The following is a 14,813-nucleotide window of genomic DNA, read 5'->3' on the forward strand; positions in this document are numbered from 1 at the left end:
CAGACGTATGTTATTGTATAGAGATCGGCGCGTTTGATCCTCGTGACGGTGCCCCACTTAACCACCTGCGAGGTCCAGACGTAAACACTCCCGTGTTTACGTTCCTTCGAGTTTTTGTTTTGATTCCCCCATGCGTACGAGAATACCGAGAGCTACTGTATTTAAAAAAAAGTTTAAATCACGGGCTTAGGTCACAACAGGAAGTTTTTCTTTTCGTTAAGGGGCAACAGAAGGCCAACGTTTCCTCGAAATTTTCATACAAATTTTCTGCTCAAAGTTATTAGTATTTTTTGAACCCAAAGCACATCTTTATCATCACCTCCTGGAGATTAATGTGCTTCGATTTGTAAAAATATCGACAACTTTCGGTAGAAAATTTGTTTAAAAATTTGGAAAATTGGCCGCATTCTGTTACCCCTTAAACACTGAAAAAATTGTCACTCCGGTTCTTCATTATTGAGACTTTCTCAATCTTACAATTGATACCACTTGATACCACTCGTCATAAATTCAGTAGTGAAGTGGTAAATCGGTTCAAGCCAATTTTGACTATTGACCAGTTTTCAATGAATATCTCGGAATCTAAGGGAGATAGCAAAATTTTTGTAACAACCTTTTTTGTAGAGCCGATTGAGAGCTACAACAAATGTAATCACGAAAATTTCGCTATCTCCCTTAGATTCGGAAATATTCTTCAAAAACTCAACTGGGAGATAAGTCGACTTGAACCGTTTTACCACTTCGCTACTGTATTATACTATGAGATCACTCTTCCTGGAGAGACCCGTCTGTGGGGTCTTGCGACGAAACTCCAGTCAAATGTTTACTAAATAATATAAACATCTGATAAAATCTGGTGAGAAAGAAACCATAAGAAAAAGGCTGTCTTCGCGACTACGATATTCTTTATTCAGTTCTGCGGCTGCTCTCGAAGTGAGAACACGTCTCAATAAAAGGCCAAGTTCAATTGCTCCTATATAATTGTCTTTTACTTATTTCCCCGGCTTCGAACAAACCAATAATGGTGATGGTATTTTTTTTAACTGGAAATTTTTTTTGAATTTTCTAGAAACATCTAAAATTCTCTAGAAAAATTGAGAATAGGCCTTTTCATTCTGAGAGTCACTAGATTTGCCGACACTTTTTTTCCATGTTAATTCCCCTAGGATTTGCGGACACTTTATCGAATTTACATATAAATCATGGTTTTTGAGCGCTCAAGTGTATATCATTGTAAAGTTCAATATTTATCAGAATTTTCCATGGTTTTTTCGGAAATTTTTTCGTTGAATGAAGGAAATAAATATTTCCCCTAGATTTCTAGAACGAAAAGGTCTATTCCGATCGATGGCGCCATTGCATAAAGACCGCTCGGGACTTTTTCCCTATATGCCTCCCCCCCCCTCCCCCCTCTTAATGAAAACAGACGTATCCACGTAAAAATCATTAATCCTCCATCGATTTTCATTCATTAATTTTTATCATCGCTGCAAACGCCAATTATATTTTTTCCATTTCCGTCAACAGTCAATGTTTTCAGATATGCCTTTAATCCAATATGGCGCTCACTTGTGGAAATGTAGAAATTGCCGTCACTCGGCAACTCCGAGTCGGGGCAGAAAGTTGCTTTTGAACAGCTGACTCATTAAATCAATCGTGAATAAAAATATAGCAGTGAAAATTGCCGTTGATGGTGACAAAAACAACGAAATTGGGAGTGATTAATATTCGTGATATTCCGTGCGGTTGAAATAACTGTTAATCCACCTGGTAATATCACGCGACAGATTAATGCGAGGTGCATCGAGAGTTGGATCGTCTCCAATCAGGTAAGTACGATGCTTTTGTTATTTATGAAGCAGCAACGGTGCATTTGAATAATGCCATTAAACTGTCCGACTGGGTGCACGTCATTGCTGGATTTCTGGAGAATTCCAGGGGATCAATGACGAGAGACAGGTGCTGTTCTGTTATTACATCAATTTTTGTGACATAACAGTCGGCAATTCTTATTGTAGAGGGTGTTTACACGTTGAACGCATTTCCTGGGTCGTGTCGGGGTTTTTCATCATAATTTATTCGTTTGGAGGCTTATGGAGTCGTTGGGAGTGACGAGTTTTGGGGAGTTGTCTTCTCGGTTTTACAATGCAAAATGTTTGCACGTCTTCTGTAGAAAAAGCACATTTTTTCAGATTTTAAATTCAGGGTTTTTTATTTATTTAGTTTATTTAGTTCTGAAGGGAAATTAGTTTTTGTGATACACGTGGACTTATGGTGGGAATTTTAATTAATTAACTCAGCAGTGAAATGGCTCTTGACACTGATATATTTTGAAGAAAATATCACTGTAGCCTTTATATTCAAAAATTTTAATGGGAATTTTATGGAATTATCATCTCGATTTTGCAATGCAATATGTTTACCGTGGGAATCATTTTTTAAGAGTTTTTGACAAGTTATTCAACATAGTTTCGAAGATAAATTACCAGCATTTTTGTGATGCACGTGGTATGGAATAAATTTTAAAACACAGCAGTATTAAGTTTGTCGTATTGTTTTCCGTATGAAAGCACATTTTTTCGAATTGAAATAATCTCAGAATTTTTTCCTCACGATAGAGAGTGACGTGAAGATAACTTTTCCGATTTTTTTGATAAATTATTTGCCATAGTTCCTTCTGAAGAGATAAATGACTGATAATTCAGTGGTTCACGTGGCCACATCCGATGTATTCTCGGGCTCAGTAATGAAATGGCAAAACAAGGCATTTCCATTCTTGAAATTTTGGAGAGAAGATTTTTGTTGCTGTCAGGTCTCGCTTCGAAACAATTTCTGAAGGGAATTTCCCTTATTGCAGATTCTAAGATCTGATTATCCAGATGTTGAATTAATTAATTTCGTTTTACACTTCACCACTGACTTGATAATCTACCGTAGAGGAAACCCAGAGAAATATATTTTTTAAAAAGTGAAGAAGTAATTTTGATAAAGATCTGGAATCAATGTCCAAAGATAAAAAGACCATTTATGGAAACCATTAACTATAAAGAAAATTCCTCGTGAGAATTCCGTTATTTCCGTTACGTCCAGAAATATTCAACGTGAACTCAAGTCAGAGCTGAATGAAGCTCTCGTTCTTCCACATCACAACTGATATTCCGACCATTTGACCCCACGTAATCGCGTACTAACGCAAGCAATTAAGTGCAGTTCGCTCACATTATTTCTGAACAATCAATCCTGATTGTTTGAATCAGCATGAGCATGAAGTAGTAATGATGATAATACGTTTCTCAATCAGTGAAAGAAGCGTCAAAGTTTTTCTGAACAGCTGCGATTGAGCATGAGCATCCTCAATCTCTCCCAAATTATCTGTTAATTCAGTTGCAAAACGTGCGGAGTACTGAGACGATCATGTCAATTATAAAGATAAAATTAGCAAAATAAGTCGATGAGGGCACTACAATCGACAGTCTGACCTTCACTGTAACTCACCGACATTATCTCAATACGATTCGATGACGTTAGTGAGATCCGAGATAAGTTGGATCGTCTGGGGCCCATGAGGCGTAGATAAACTATCAATTATTAATTATTGATGATCACTTCACTTCATTTTATTCCGCTTCTCAGTGATTAATGCGCGGGTCCAAATTCCCATCTGAATGCGAAAAATAATTATCTCCTATCAGTGGACAATACTTGTTTTTGATTCTTGTGGTTTAGTGCGAAAAATCTGAATTCACACCGATGATTGAGAAAGTTTAATTGCGTAATGCCAAAAATATTGGAATTAAATATGTTTGAAACTTTATGTGACTGAATTTAGTTGTTTCATTGAGTAATTATCCACGTTTACTGGTGTATTTTTTAATGAGGCATCCGGAGAAATTTTACAGTTTCAAAATATCCTGCAAAATGCCAATTTCGTGGACGCGACCACGAAAATGGGGTTTTTCAGGTCCCGTGACACGAAAAAAATTTTTTTTTTCACCCGGAGCCAAAGTGCCATATTTAGCCTTTTTTCGGGGGGAAAGTCGACTTTCGCCAAAATCGAAGTTTTCCGCCGGGTGAACGCTGATTCTGTATGTTCTGGCCCGCCTAATGCCACTGAGGCCCTCACTTGCCCCGGAAATGCAGAAACAAAAAAATTTTTTTTTTTGCACCCAGAGCCAAAGTGCCATATTTAGGCATTTTTCGGGGGGAAAGTCGACTTTCGCCAAAATCGAAGTTTTCCGCCGGGTGAACGCTGATTCTGTATGTTCTGGCCCGCCTAATGCCACTGAGGCCCTCACTTGCCCCGGAAATGCAGAAACAAAAAAATTTTTTTTTTTGCACCCAGAGCCAAAGTGCCATATTTAGGCATTTTTCGGGGGGAAAGTCGACTTTCGCCAAAATCGAAGTTTTCCGCCGGGTGAACGCTGATTCTGTATGTTCTGGCCCGCCTAATGCCACTGAGGCCCTCACTTGCCCCGGAAATGCAGAAACAAAAAAATTTTTTTTTTTGCACCCAGAGCCAAAGTGCCATATTTAGGCATTTTTCGGGGGGAAAGTCGACTTTCGCCAAAATCGAAGTTTTCCGCCGGGTGAACGCTGATTCTGTATGTTCTGGCCCGCCTAATGCCACTGAGGCCCTCACTTGCCCCGGAAATGCAGAAACAAAAAAATTTTTTTTTTTGCACCCAGAGCCAAAGTGCCATATTTAGGCATTTTTCGGGGGGAAAGTCGACTTTCGCCAAAATCGAAGTTTTCCGCCGGGTGAACGCTGATTCTGTATGTTCTGGCCCGCCTAATGCCACTGAGGCCCTCACTTGCCCCGGAAATGCAGAAACAAAAAAATTTTTTTTTTTGCACCCAGAGCCAAAGTGCCATATTTAGGCATTTTTCGGGGGGAAAGTCGACTTTCGCCAAAATCGAAGTTTTCCGCCGGGTGAACGCTGATTCTGTATGTTCTGGCCCGCCTAATGCCACTGAGGCCCTCACTTGCCCCGGAAATGCAGAAACAAAAAAATTTTTTTTTTTGCACCCAGAGCCAAAGTGCCATATTTAGGCATTTTTCGGGGGGAAAGTCGACTTTCGCCAAAATCGAATTTTTCCGTCGAGTCAACGTCGATTCTGTATTTTCTCGCCCGCCTAATGTCACTGCGCCCCTCACATGCCCCAGAAAAGCAGAAATAAAAAAAATTTTTTTTTCACCCCGAGCCAAAATGTCGTATTTAGGCTTTTTTCGGGGGGAAAGTCGACTTTCGCCAAAATCAAATTTTTCCGCCGGGTGATCGTCGATTCTCCATTTTCTGGCCCGCCTAATGCCACTGCGCCCCTCACTTTCCCCAGAAATGCAGAAATAAAAAATTTTTTTTTGTCCAAAACATTTGGAACTAATTTTCACTCCACGATTACTTGATTCTTTTGGTAAGTTTTTGTATTCTTTTTACTGAGTGTAAAATGATATTATATCACGGGATAGAAATTTAATTCCAATGTTTTTCATTCCTCTGCAATCACAAATTAGAAACTTCATGAATTATAGACATTGAATCAGACGAAAATCCCAGTGGCGAGTATTATTATTACATTAGTTCCGGAAATTTCTACGTGACCTGAAAAACTTTCTGCACTTCAGTCCATTCAATCCATTTCTTTAATGAAATGAAAAAGTGTTTTTGCGTGAACATTCAGTGTGACTCGTGCCTTCAAAAGGGTATCCTCCATCAGGAATCGACAGTAATAATTATTTTTCTACGATTATGAAAAATGTGATTAACAAAATAATCAGCAGTTTCAATTATCAAATTGAAAACTGAATAAGCACTGATAAATTCATTTAAAATGCTCGCTGGTTATAAAAGTAGTGAACATAAATCGTGAAATTCATTACTGATTTTAAATGCTTGAAATTAATCACAATTCAGTAGCGAAGCGAAAAAATGATTCAAGTCGATTTTGCCTATTGGTCAGTTTTCAATGAATATCTCGGAATCTGAGGCAGATAGCAAATTTTTTCTTATGACCTTTTTTGTAGCTCTTAATTCACTCTACAGAAAAGGTTATTACAAAAATTTCGATATCCCCCTTAGATTCTGAGATATTCCTCAAAAACTCAGCGAAGAGTTAAGTCGACTTAAATTTAATATTATAAATTTGGTTATCCCCGTTTTTCATGATGTTTTTTCACTAAAGCGTTTGCTTTTTCAGGAAATTCGAGTGAAAATCGTAAATTTACAATGTTAAACGTTGAGGACGCGATAATGGAGGAGAAAATTGAAACGTTGAGCCCAGGAGTCGATGAATTGGGTCTCCGACACCGTATCCCCTGGAGCGATCGTGTTTCCTTGAACAGTGACATACCAGGTTTTCACGAGGTTAAAGAGTTACTGGAGGACGATGATGCCAGCTGCCTGGCTGAGGAGGAGGACGGAGTTGGGTGTCCTCTTCCCTCCACTCCTGAGGACGATCATCTCCTCGATTGTGAAGTACTCATCGTTTCCAATATTTCTGATTAATTTCAATAAATAGTTAAGGCCGAAAGAATTTTACTTAAAAAAAATTAATGTCCCAAATTCAGTTTTCCAAGTCTTGTTGGCATTTGCGTTAATTACAATTCCCGAATTTTTCACTTATTTATTTTTTATTTTAGATGACAGAAGTTCTGAAGGCAGGAGTACTTAGTGACGAGATTGACCTTGGAGCTCTGGCTCACAATGCTGCAGAGCAGGCCGAGGAATTTGTTCGAAAGGTACGTCAACAATTTTACAATGACCCTCAATTGATAATTTTAATTAAAAAAGAAAAAAAATAGAGTAAATTTATCCCAAGGGTGAACACATTTTTGATGAAGGAATTTGCCTTTGTAGGAACTCTCCTCCAGGTGATGAATATTGATTTTCATTGTTCATGAGAGATATATATCACAAATCATTGGATTTTTACATATCATTTTCACCGTAGACGCGTCTCTGAGTAGTACAGTTTGAGTAGGCGATTAGGAACATTTTTTGACTACTTCAACCCACGAAATATTGTCCCGATTTGTCTAATGTATTGAAAGTACTGGTTACAGGTGTGGGAAGCGTCGTGGAAGCAGTGTCATTTTCGTAATCTACCGAGATGGCTGCAGGACAACGATTTTCTACATGCTGGACATCGTCCACCATTGCCGTCCTTCTACGCTTGTTTCAAAAGTATCTTCCGTATTCACACGGAGACCGGAAATATCTGGACTCATTTATTGGGTGAGAATCATTGAAAATTATTTCAAGGAAAAATAATTTTTCAAGATTTTTTCTCTAAATTTTAATTTTTTTTCATCTTAAAAAATCGTATTCATACTATTTTACATGAAATTAACAAAAAAATTTATTGTTGATAGTATTTTAATAACTTCTTAAAAATAATTTCAATCCATCAAATAATTTTTCAAATAATTCTGTTAGAACTTTAATTTTTTCTTCAAATTTTTCTAGATTTTGATCATTTTTCAAATGTTCTAATGTTTAATGTTTCATCAGAAAAAAAAATAATGAAGATTATGAATGAATTGTTAATATTTCAGGTTGTGTAGCCTTCATAGGAATAGCAATATTCTTCCTAACACGACCGCCCATGGAGATTCAATTCGAGGAGAAGCTTGTATTTGCAACATTTTTTGCTGGTGCAATAATATGCCTTGGCATGTCCTTCGCCTTTCACACTGTTCACTGTCACAGTGAGTGCGTTGGAAAATTATTTTCAAAGCTCGATTACTGTGGCATCGCTATGCTCATAATGGGTAGTTTTGTGCCCTGGTTGTATTACGGTTTCTACTGCGATTATCAACCCAAACTCATTTACCTGTCTGTCGTTGTGGCACTTGGTATCACGAGCATTGTTGTGTCACTCTGGGAGAGATTCGGCGAGCCCAGTTATCGGCCATTGAGAGCTGGTGTCTTTATGGGATTCGGCCTCAGTGGGGTGAGGAAAAATTGTCAACAATTCTACTCTAGCTGATCTATCAACTCATTTAGTTGTTTTGCATTCTTTTCTCCATTCAAATTTCAAATCTATTAAATTTCATACAAAAGCAATGATACATAGAAAAAAATTCAATCATGGATAAAAATGAATAATAAGTGAAAAATCATTGTTGATTTTTTTCCTCGCAATGCAGGTTCATGATAATTATACAGAATTAATTGAATTGTTTTTCCTCTGTCAGGTGATACCTGCAGTACATTATGCCATTGCTGAAGGCTGGTTCAAGGCAATCAGTCAAGCCTCTCTCGGTTGGCTCATCCTCATGGGGTGTCTCTATGTGTTAGGAGCATTGTTCTACGCACTCAGAGTTCCAGAACGATTTTTTCCAGGGAAATTTGACATTTGGGTAAGAAAATGCAATTCAGCAAGATTAAAATAGTAATTATATATATTTTTCTAATTTTTCCCCGAGTTTTTAATGAACATTTCTGAATCTGAAGAAAAAAGAGGAAATTTCCTGCATAAAACAAAAATATTATCCCTTTGAGATTTCAAAATATTAAAAAAAATTAATTGAATCTTGAAGATATTCAACTATTTTTTTTCTGAGTTACGTAAGACATTGAACACCCACAGTGTTGTTATATAAATAAATTTTTCCTTGATAAAAATAAAGACTTTATTAGTTAAAAATGAAATAACGAGGAGAAAAATATCAGATAAAGAGTTTTATTTGGTAAAAATACCTCATTCCTCTTTAAAAATACATAATTTCCCGTAAAGGAGTCGAAAAAATATGATTTTTTTTTAGTTCCAGAGCCACCAAATATTCCACGTACTAGTGATAGCAGCTGCCTTCGTCCATTACCATGGAATAACTGAAATGGCAATGTACAGAATGACCATTGGTGATTGTGCCAATCCAGCACAGGTTTTAGCCTTTTAATTGTTACTTCATTTGTTTATCCCGAGTGTTATGGAATCTTGTATCAAGGTGTCTCTTCAATACTCAAGATTTATCCACAAATTTATGATTTTTTTTTCTCCTCACTTCTCCAAGAGGGGGTTATCACAGATGATATTTAGATTGTTTTGTAGAAATTTTAGTTGTCAGTTTATTTTATTACTGGGAATTTGGTCATTTGGACAATAGAGGGGGCATTGAAGTTAATAATTTAATTGAAGGGAAAATATTGTTAAATGCTATTCAATTGATCACATTTGAATCTAGTTGATTTTGGGGAAATTGTAATATTTAAGTTTTGCCCTTTTACCTGTGAAAATTATAAACGAAATAGCGTTTGAATTATTTTGGGGTTCAAAGATAAGTGGATTAATGGGCCAGAACTCGAGGTGAATTATGAGAAAAAACGGCAGATGAAATTCATTAGAAATTTATCATTCACCACGAGGGAGGGGCGATCGATTTATCACTCTTGGAAATTAATTTCCCGAGAGATGTCTCACAATTCATTGAATCAATATTTTTTTCTTCCTTTAGACTTTTTTATCGACATGATTCATTCGTCCCCAGTACATTTTCTTTGCAAAAAAATGAAGTAATGAGAAAATAAAATGGAAAAATGTGATAAATGATGAAAAAAAAACATCGACAATTTTCTATAATGTGTCCTGAGGTGTTTATCTTCCAAGTGGGGCTGATTGTTTTTTTCATTGAAAATATCTGCCCATAAAATTGTAGAAGAATAAAAAAAATTGAAGAGAATATTATTTTCAGTTGGTTTTTTAAAAACTAAATGAGTGGAGGAGTCAACTGAGATGACATTAACTGTTATTCAGTGAAGAGAGGACGGTTAATCATCCGAATTAGCGAATTAAATTTTTTTCCAGACGTCTCATTTACCTCTCTATGCATCTCTGGGATTAATCAACATGTGACTGTTTTATTTCTCGATCAATGCAGATCAATAGGAATATTAATCACTACAGTGAAACCTCACCTACAAATGATCTTTACAAATTTTTGATTATTCATGGTAAAGGGAGTAATGTGATGCTGTACATTGTTAGCATTTATATCTAATTGAAATCTTTAAATAAATAAATGTGTAAATATTTTTGAAAATTACTCTTCTCTGTAGTATTCAGTGTTTCCATCCCAAGTGGGCAAATGGTCACTCAATAACTATTTTCAAAATGTTAATGACTCATTGAATCGTTCATGAAATGGGATAATCTTTCCCGTGGATTTCACAATTCTTTCCGTCTATAACGGACCAAAACTGATCTCAATTGGGAAATTAATCAGTTCGGAAAATTGAAAAAAACACCAAGTCCATTTTGCCCCACATCCCCTATACATTTTTTTTCAACTACTCTGTAGTTGAAAGCAGAGCGCTCAATCATGAATGAAATTTTCGCGCGTTTAAATGCCAGAATTTCGATCTTGGCAATTATATACAATCAAGCAAGACGTGTTTGAGAACATGATTGTTCTTCTCTCAGTGCATTCTTTAAATATATTTAAATAATGAGAATGAAGCTGAAACTACCGAAAGATTCGCCAGCGGCAGATTCAATTGCGGCAGATCTAGGAGTGTAAAAATATTTTTAAATCATGTACAAACTTGAAAAACGTTTACACTAAATGATTTTTTAAAATTCGGTTTTTCGCTCATTCGTAATTCCTCAGACGTTAGTGAGGCACATGTCATCCAAATTCGAACATTGATGCTTCTAATCCTAAAAAAACAGTAATTTACAAAACGTTTGTACACATGATTGTTTGCCTCTCACATTCTTAAAAATCATCCTTAAAAATTTAATTATTAACAATAATTTCAGCTTCATATAATGAGGGGAATCGTATGGCCAAAAATAACATTCCTTACGAAGAAAAACGAGACAACATCTGTAATAAATAGAATTCAGTAGAGAAGTGGTAAAAGGGTTCAAGTCAATTGTGACTACTGACCAGTTTGCAATCAATATCTCGGAATCTAAGGGAGATAGCAGAAAGTTTCTTGTAACCTCCTTTAGAGCCGATTGAGAGCTACAAAAAATGTCATTACAAAAATTTCGCTATCTCCCTTAGATTCGGAAATATTCCTCAAAAACTCAAGTGCGAGATGAGTCGACTTAAACCCTTTTACCACTTCGCTGCTGAATTATCATTAAACTATTTCTAGACTTGGAATACTCCAAGTGGCTAATGGAAGAGCACTTAGTCCATTGAAATTCACTGAGCACTTACAAAGCAACTCATCACTTATACTTTGAGTGAAGTTGAAAAGTTTTTGGAGTCCGAGCGAGTATCGACACAGCATCACTCTCTTCCAGACACGTTCCACTTGTTACTGCGCTCAGTATTCCTCGGGGCATGTCGAACCAAATTTTCCTCTTAACTAGTCGTACGTTTCCAACAATTGTTGAAGATATTGGATTTCCTGTGGTGTGTGAATTCTACCCGAAATACTTGTAGTGAGGGTGGGGTCGATATCTGTGATTGTATCGGTATGGATAGTACGTGTACGTGTGGATAACTGAAACAAACAATACCAGGAGAATCGAGCAGTAATATTTTGTTTACTTTTTGCTTTTCGATATTGTGTGCTGCATTGCGGGTTGCATTGTTTAAACACGAAGCGTACGTATGCTGTTTACGCTCTGTGGGAAATTTCGGGGGGAGCGCAGGCGTGTGAACATTTCGTCTATCGGAATGTTTTTTATTTAAGGGAAAATTGAATTCAGCGGCAAAGGCAAAAAAAATCAACTCGATTTTCACTATTGGCAGGTTTTTAAGGAATATCTCGGAATAAAAGGGAGATAGCAGAATTTTTGTTAAAACCTTTTTTGTAGCTCGCAAGTTTTTGCAGAAAAAAGGTTTTCACAAAAATTTCGCTATCTCCGTTAGGTTTGGAGATATCTTTAGAAAACAAAGCCAAGTCGAAACGTTTTATCGCTTCACTACTGAATTGATTAAAAAAATCTGGAAATTGTCTATTTCAGCTGAATCATTAAATGGAAATTAATAGAAAATCAGGGTAATTAGTGAACTGAATTATGCGGCCGAAATATTCAGATTTCTTGCATTTTAACGTCTTCATTGCAATATAAATCTTTTCTTCGAATTTAATTCCAGATCTAATAATCGTATCATTCGAGCTAAAGCATATCTTTTTCCACTTGATGAGACTGCTTCCCCGATTCGAACCTTTGAGATAGAGAAGTCTCTGCATATTGTTCGCTTCCCCGAATAGAAGATTCATCCTACAAAAGTTGAAATTAAATCGCGTGGACTTTCCCCATTGAAATTCGCCATTCTTTCGCTATTCTTCCTAGCTCTTGACCGAATTAATTGACTGTCAGGTGCATGGTAGCTTGAGGTTCTCTCTTCAAGTGATAAAAAAGAAATTAAAAGTGCATTAAACACCGGACGTTCTCAGTTATGACACTTGAGGATTCACCGGTGGAGACAGAATGCTCAATGCATTCGTTCGTGCTTTCTCCTGCCTTGAAATGGATTGTTGTGTACATCTGTTAATGCTCTCGTTGAAATCAAGGGGAGGAATAAAAAATGAAAGTCACATAAGTCGTTACACTCGCTCGATTCCAACGCACAACAATTGATTATTGATGTGACTTTCATTGAAATTGCCGTGTATTAACAACTAGTTTTGTGGAAATTGAGCTATATCCGATAATTACGAAGATGCGCGAGCATTACGACCAATAAATCTCAGTAAAATGGAATCCATCCGTCTGCATATAACAAATTCACATGAAAAAAAAGCATCCTGATTTTTCACCATTTTCCAAATTTAGCGATCACTCGACCACTATTTTTTAAACAGATCCACGATGTGTTTTTTCACGCAATCTCACTCCTTTTTAAACATTCATTGAATAATTTAATTAATCACGTTAATTACATTTAAAGCCATCCGTTTAAACAGTTGGATTTTTTTATCACAGAAAGAATACTATGCAACTGATATTTCCGATTGCTGGTACTATGCGCTCACCTCTAGCGCCCGTGAACTACTAAACTTTGTGAATTGAGAAAATTTTGTCCACGCGTTCACATCTTTGTAAATAATTGAAATTTTTTTAATGAAATTGGGGACAGTCCCAAACTCAATCAAGACGTGATGGAAATTCTTTATGAACACAAAATTTTTATTGCGTTTTCTTGAATTGAAGTTTGCGGAGCTCTTTTTAGCCGAATAGGCTCTACCGCATCTCCTGACCCCTTCAATTCAGGAGCGAAGCGGTAAACCGGGTTAAGTCAATTTTAACTATTGACCAGTTTTTGACGAATATCTCGGAATCTAAAAGAGATACAAAAATTGTTGTCATAACCTTTTTTGTAGAGCCAACTGAGGGTTACAAAAAAGGTCATGAGCAAAATTTTGCTATCTCTCTTAGATTCCGAGATATTCATCAAAAAATGGCCAAAAGGAAAAATCGACTTAACCCGGTTTACCGCTTCGCTACTGAATTAATACTCCGTTGGTCGCGCGAAAATTATGAACGACGTTGGTCGCGCCGCATCACCATAAATCGACATGACGATAAATTTGAAAGATCTAGGAAAAATCAGAAAAAATGAAGAGTGATCTAGATCGTACACTTGAAGAAGTCCCGTGAGATTTTTTATATTCATTGTTACCCTTGATTATATATTCAGTTCAAAGTTGCCAGGTTTTTCTGAAAATTCGCCTTATACACGGCACACGGCGCGTAGTTTCGTAATAAAAATCTGAAAATCCAACTACTTATGATATTTTAGACGGATATTTTTATTGATAGGGCTTCTAGACACTCCAAAATGAGATCTCAAATTTTTTCAATTTGTCTGCGGCTTCACTGCGCCTAATTAAAAAAATCGGAAAAAGCGCGTCGCTCACAGCGCAACCAAAAACTACCAATTCTGTTCTCCCCACTTGAACCGCCTCCTCTCCCTTCCGCACTCCCTTAAACCATGAACCCCCAAAAATAAAAAAACACAAATTAGAAAACAACTCGAAATATACATATATTTACAAAGTAGAAAAAAAATCCCTCGATGTTCCACAACAAAAAACACGAAAGCGATAAAAATACCATCATCACACGAATGAAATCACAAATTAGTCTATATCCTGTGGATCTTTGGATCGCTGACTCGGTACCTCCAGTAGGTTCCCTTCTTCATCCTGTAGATTCCGTTTCTCTTCCAGACCCCGTAGGCTCCAGCGAGATCCATTCCGTGCATGGGCACCCCGTAGGCGTTGGGTAGACCGAGAACCCCGAGGTTAACGGAATCCAGGGTATTCTGGTGCTCGAAAATGGGGACTTTCAGGGGCTCCACTTGTCNTTAACCCGGTTTACCGCTTCGCTACTGAATTAATACTCCGTTGGTCGCGCGAAAATTATGAACGACGTTGGTCGCGCCGCATCACCATAAATCGACATGACGATAAATTTGAAAGATCTAGGAAAAATCAGAAAAAATGAAGAGTGATCTAGATCGTACACTTGAAGAAGTCCCGTGAGATTTTTTATATTCATTGTTACCCTTGATTATATATTCAGTTCAAAGTTGCCAGGTTTTTCTGAAAATTCGCCTTATACACGGCACACGGCGCGTAGTTTCGTAATAAAAATCTGAAAATCCAACTACTTATGATATTTTAGACGGATATTTTTATTGATAGGGCTTCTAGACACTCCAAAATGAGATCTCAAATTTTTTCAATTTGTCTGCGGCTTCACTGCGCCTAATTAAAAAAATCGGAAAAAGCGCGTCGCTCACAGCGCAACCAAAAACTACCAATTCTGTTCTCCCCACTTGAACCGCCTCCTCTCCCTTCCGCACTCCCTTAAACCATGAACCCCCAAAAATAAAAAAACACAAA

The 14,813-nt window shown here is 37.0% G+C and overlaps 1 protein-coding gene across 2 annotated transcripts; it reads left to right on the forward strand.

Annotated features, from left to right (window-relative positions):
* The first annotated feature begins 1,539 nt into the window (after positions 1-1,539).
* Positions 1,540-10,042, forward strand: LOC107048905 (adiponectin receptor protein). 2 transcript variants are annotated; one of them, XM_015272351.2, is made up of 7 exons: positions 1,540-1,829; positions 6,196-6,473; positions 6,638-6,736; positions 7,049-7,232; positions 7,553-7,950; positions 8,195-8,359; positions 8,765-10,042. In XM_015272351.2, exons 2-7 carry the CDS (start codon positions 6,225-6,227, stop codon positions 8,897-8,899), a joined length of 1,230 nt encoding a protein of 409 aa, XP_015127837.1. In that variant the 5' UTR covers positions 1,540-1,829; positions 6,196-6,224; the 3' UTR covers positions 8,900-10,042. The 2 variants fall into 2 exon arrangements, with proteins under 2 accessions (XP_015127837.1, XP_015127838.1); XM_015272352.2 differs by having other exon boundaries at positions 7,061-7,232.
* Positions 10,043-14,813: the final 4,771 nt, after the last annotated feature.

This window comes from Diachasma alloeum, unplaced genomic scaffold (assembly GCF_001412515.2).
Source record: "Diachasma alloeum isolate Michigan unplaced genomic scaffold, Dall2.0 Dall_scaffold_00198, whole genome shotgun sequence".
Lineage (NCBI taxonomy): Eukaryota > Metazoa > Arthropoda > Insecta > Hymenoptera > Braconidae > Diachasma > Diachasma alloeum.

Bases quoted from the DNA above. Each gene is read 5' to 3' on its own strand.
- LOC107048905 (XM_015272351.2), top strand. From the start codon at position 6,225: ATGTTAAACGTTGAGGACGCGATAATGGAGGAGAAAATTGAAACGTTG. The intron at 7,951-8,194 runs GTGAGGAAAAAT...TTCCTCTGTCAG, and splicing joins TGGGATTCGGCCTCAGTGGG to GTGATACCTGCAGTACATTA. The intron at 8,360-8,764 runs GTAAGAAAATGC...ATTTTTTTTTAG, and splicing joins CAGGGAAATTTGACATTTGG to TTCCAGAGCCACCAAATATT.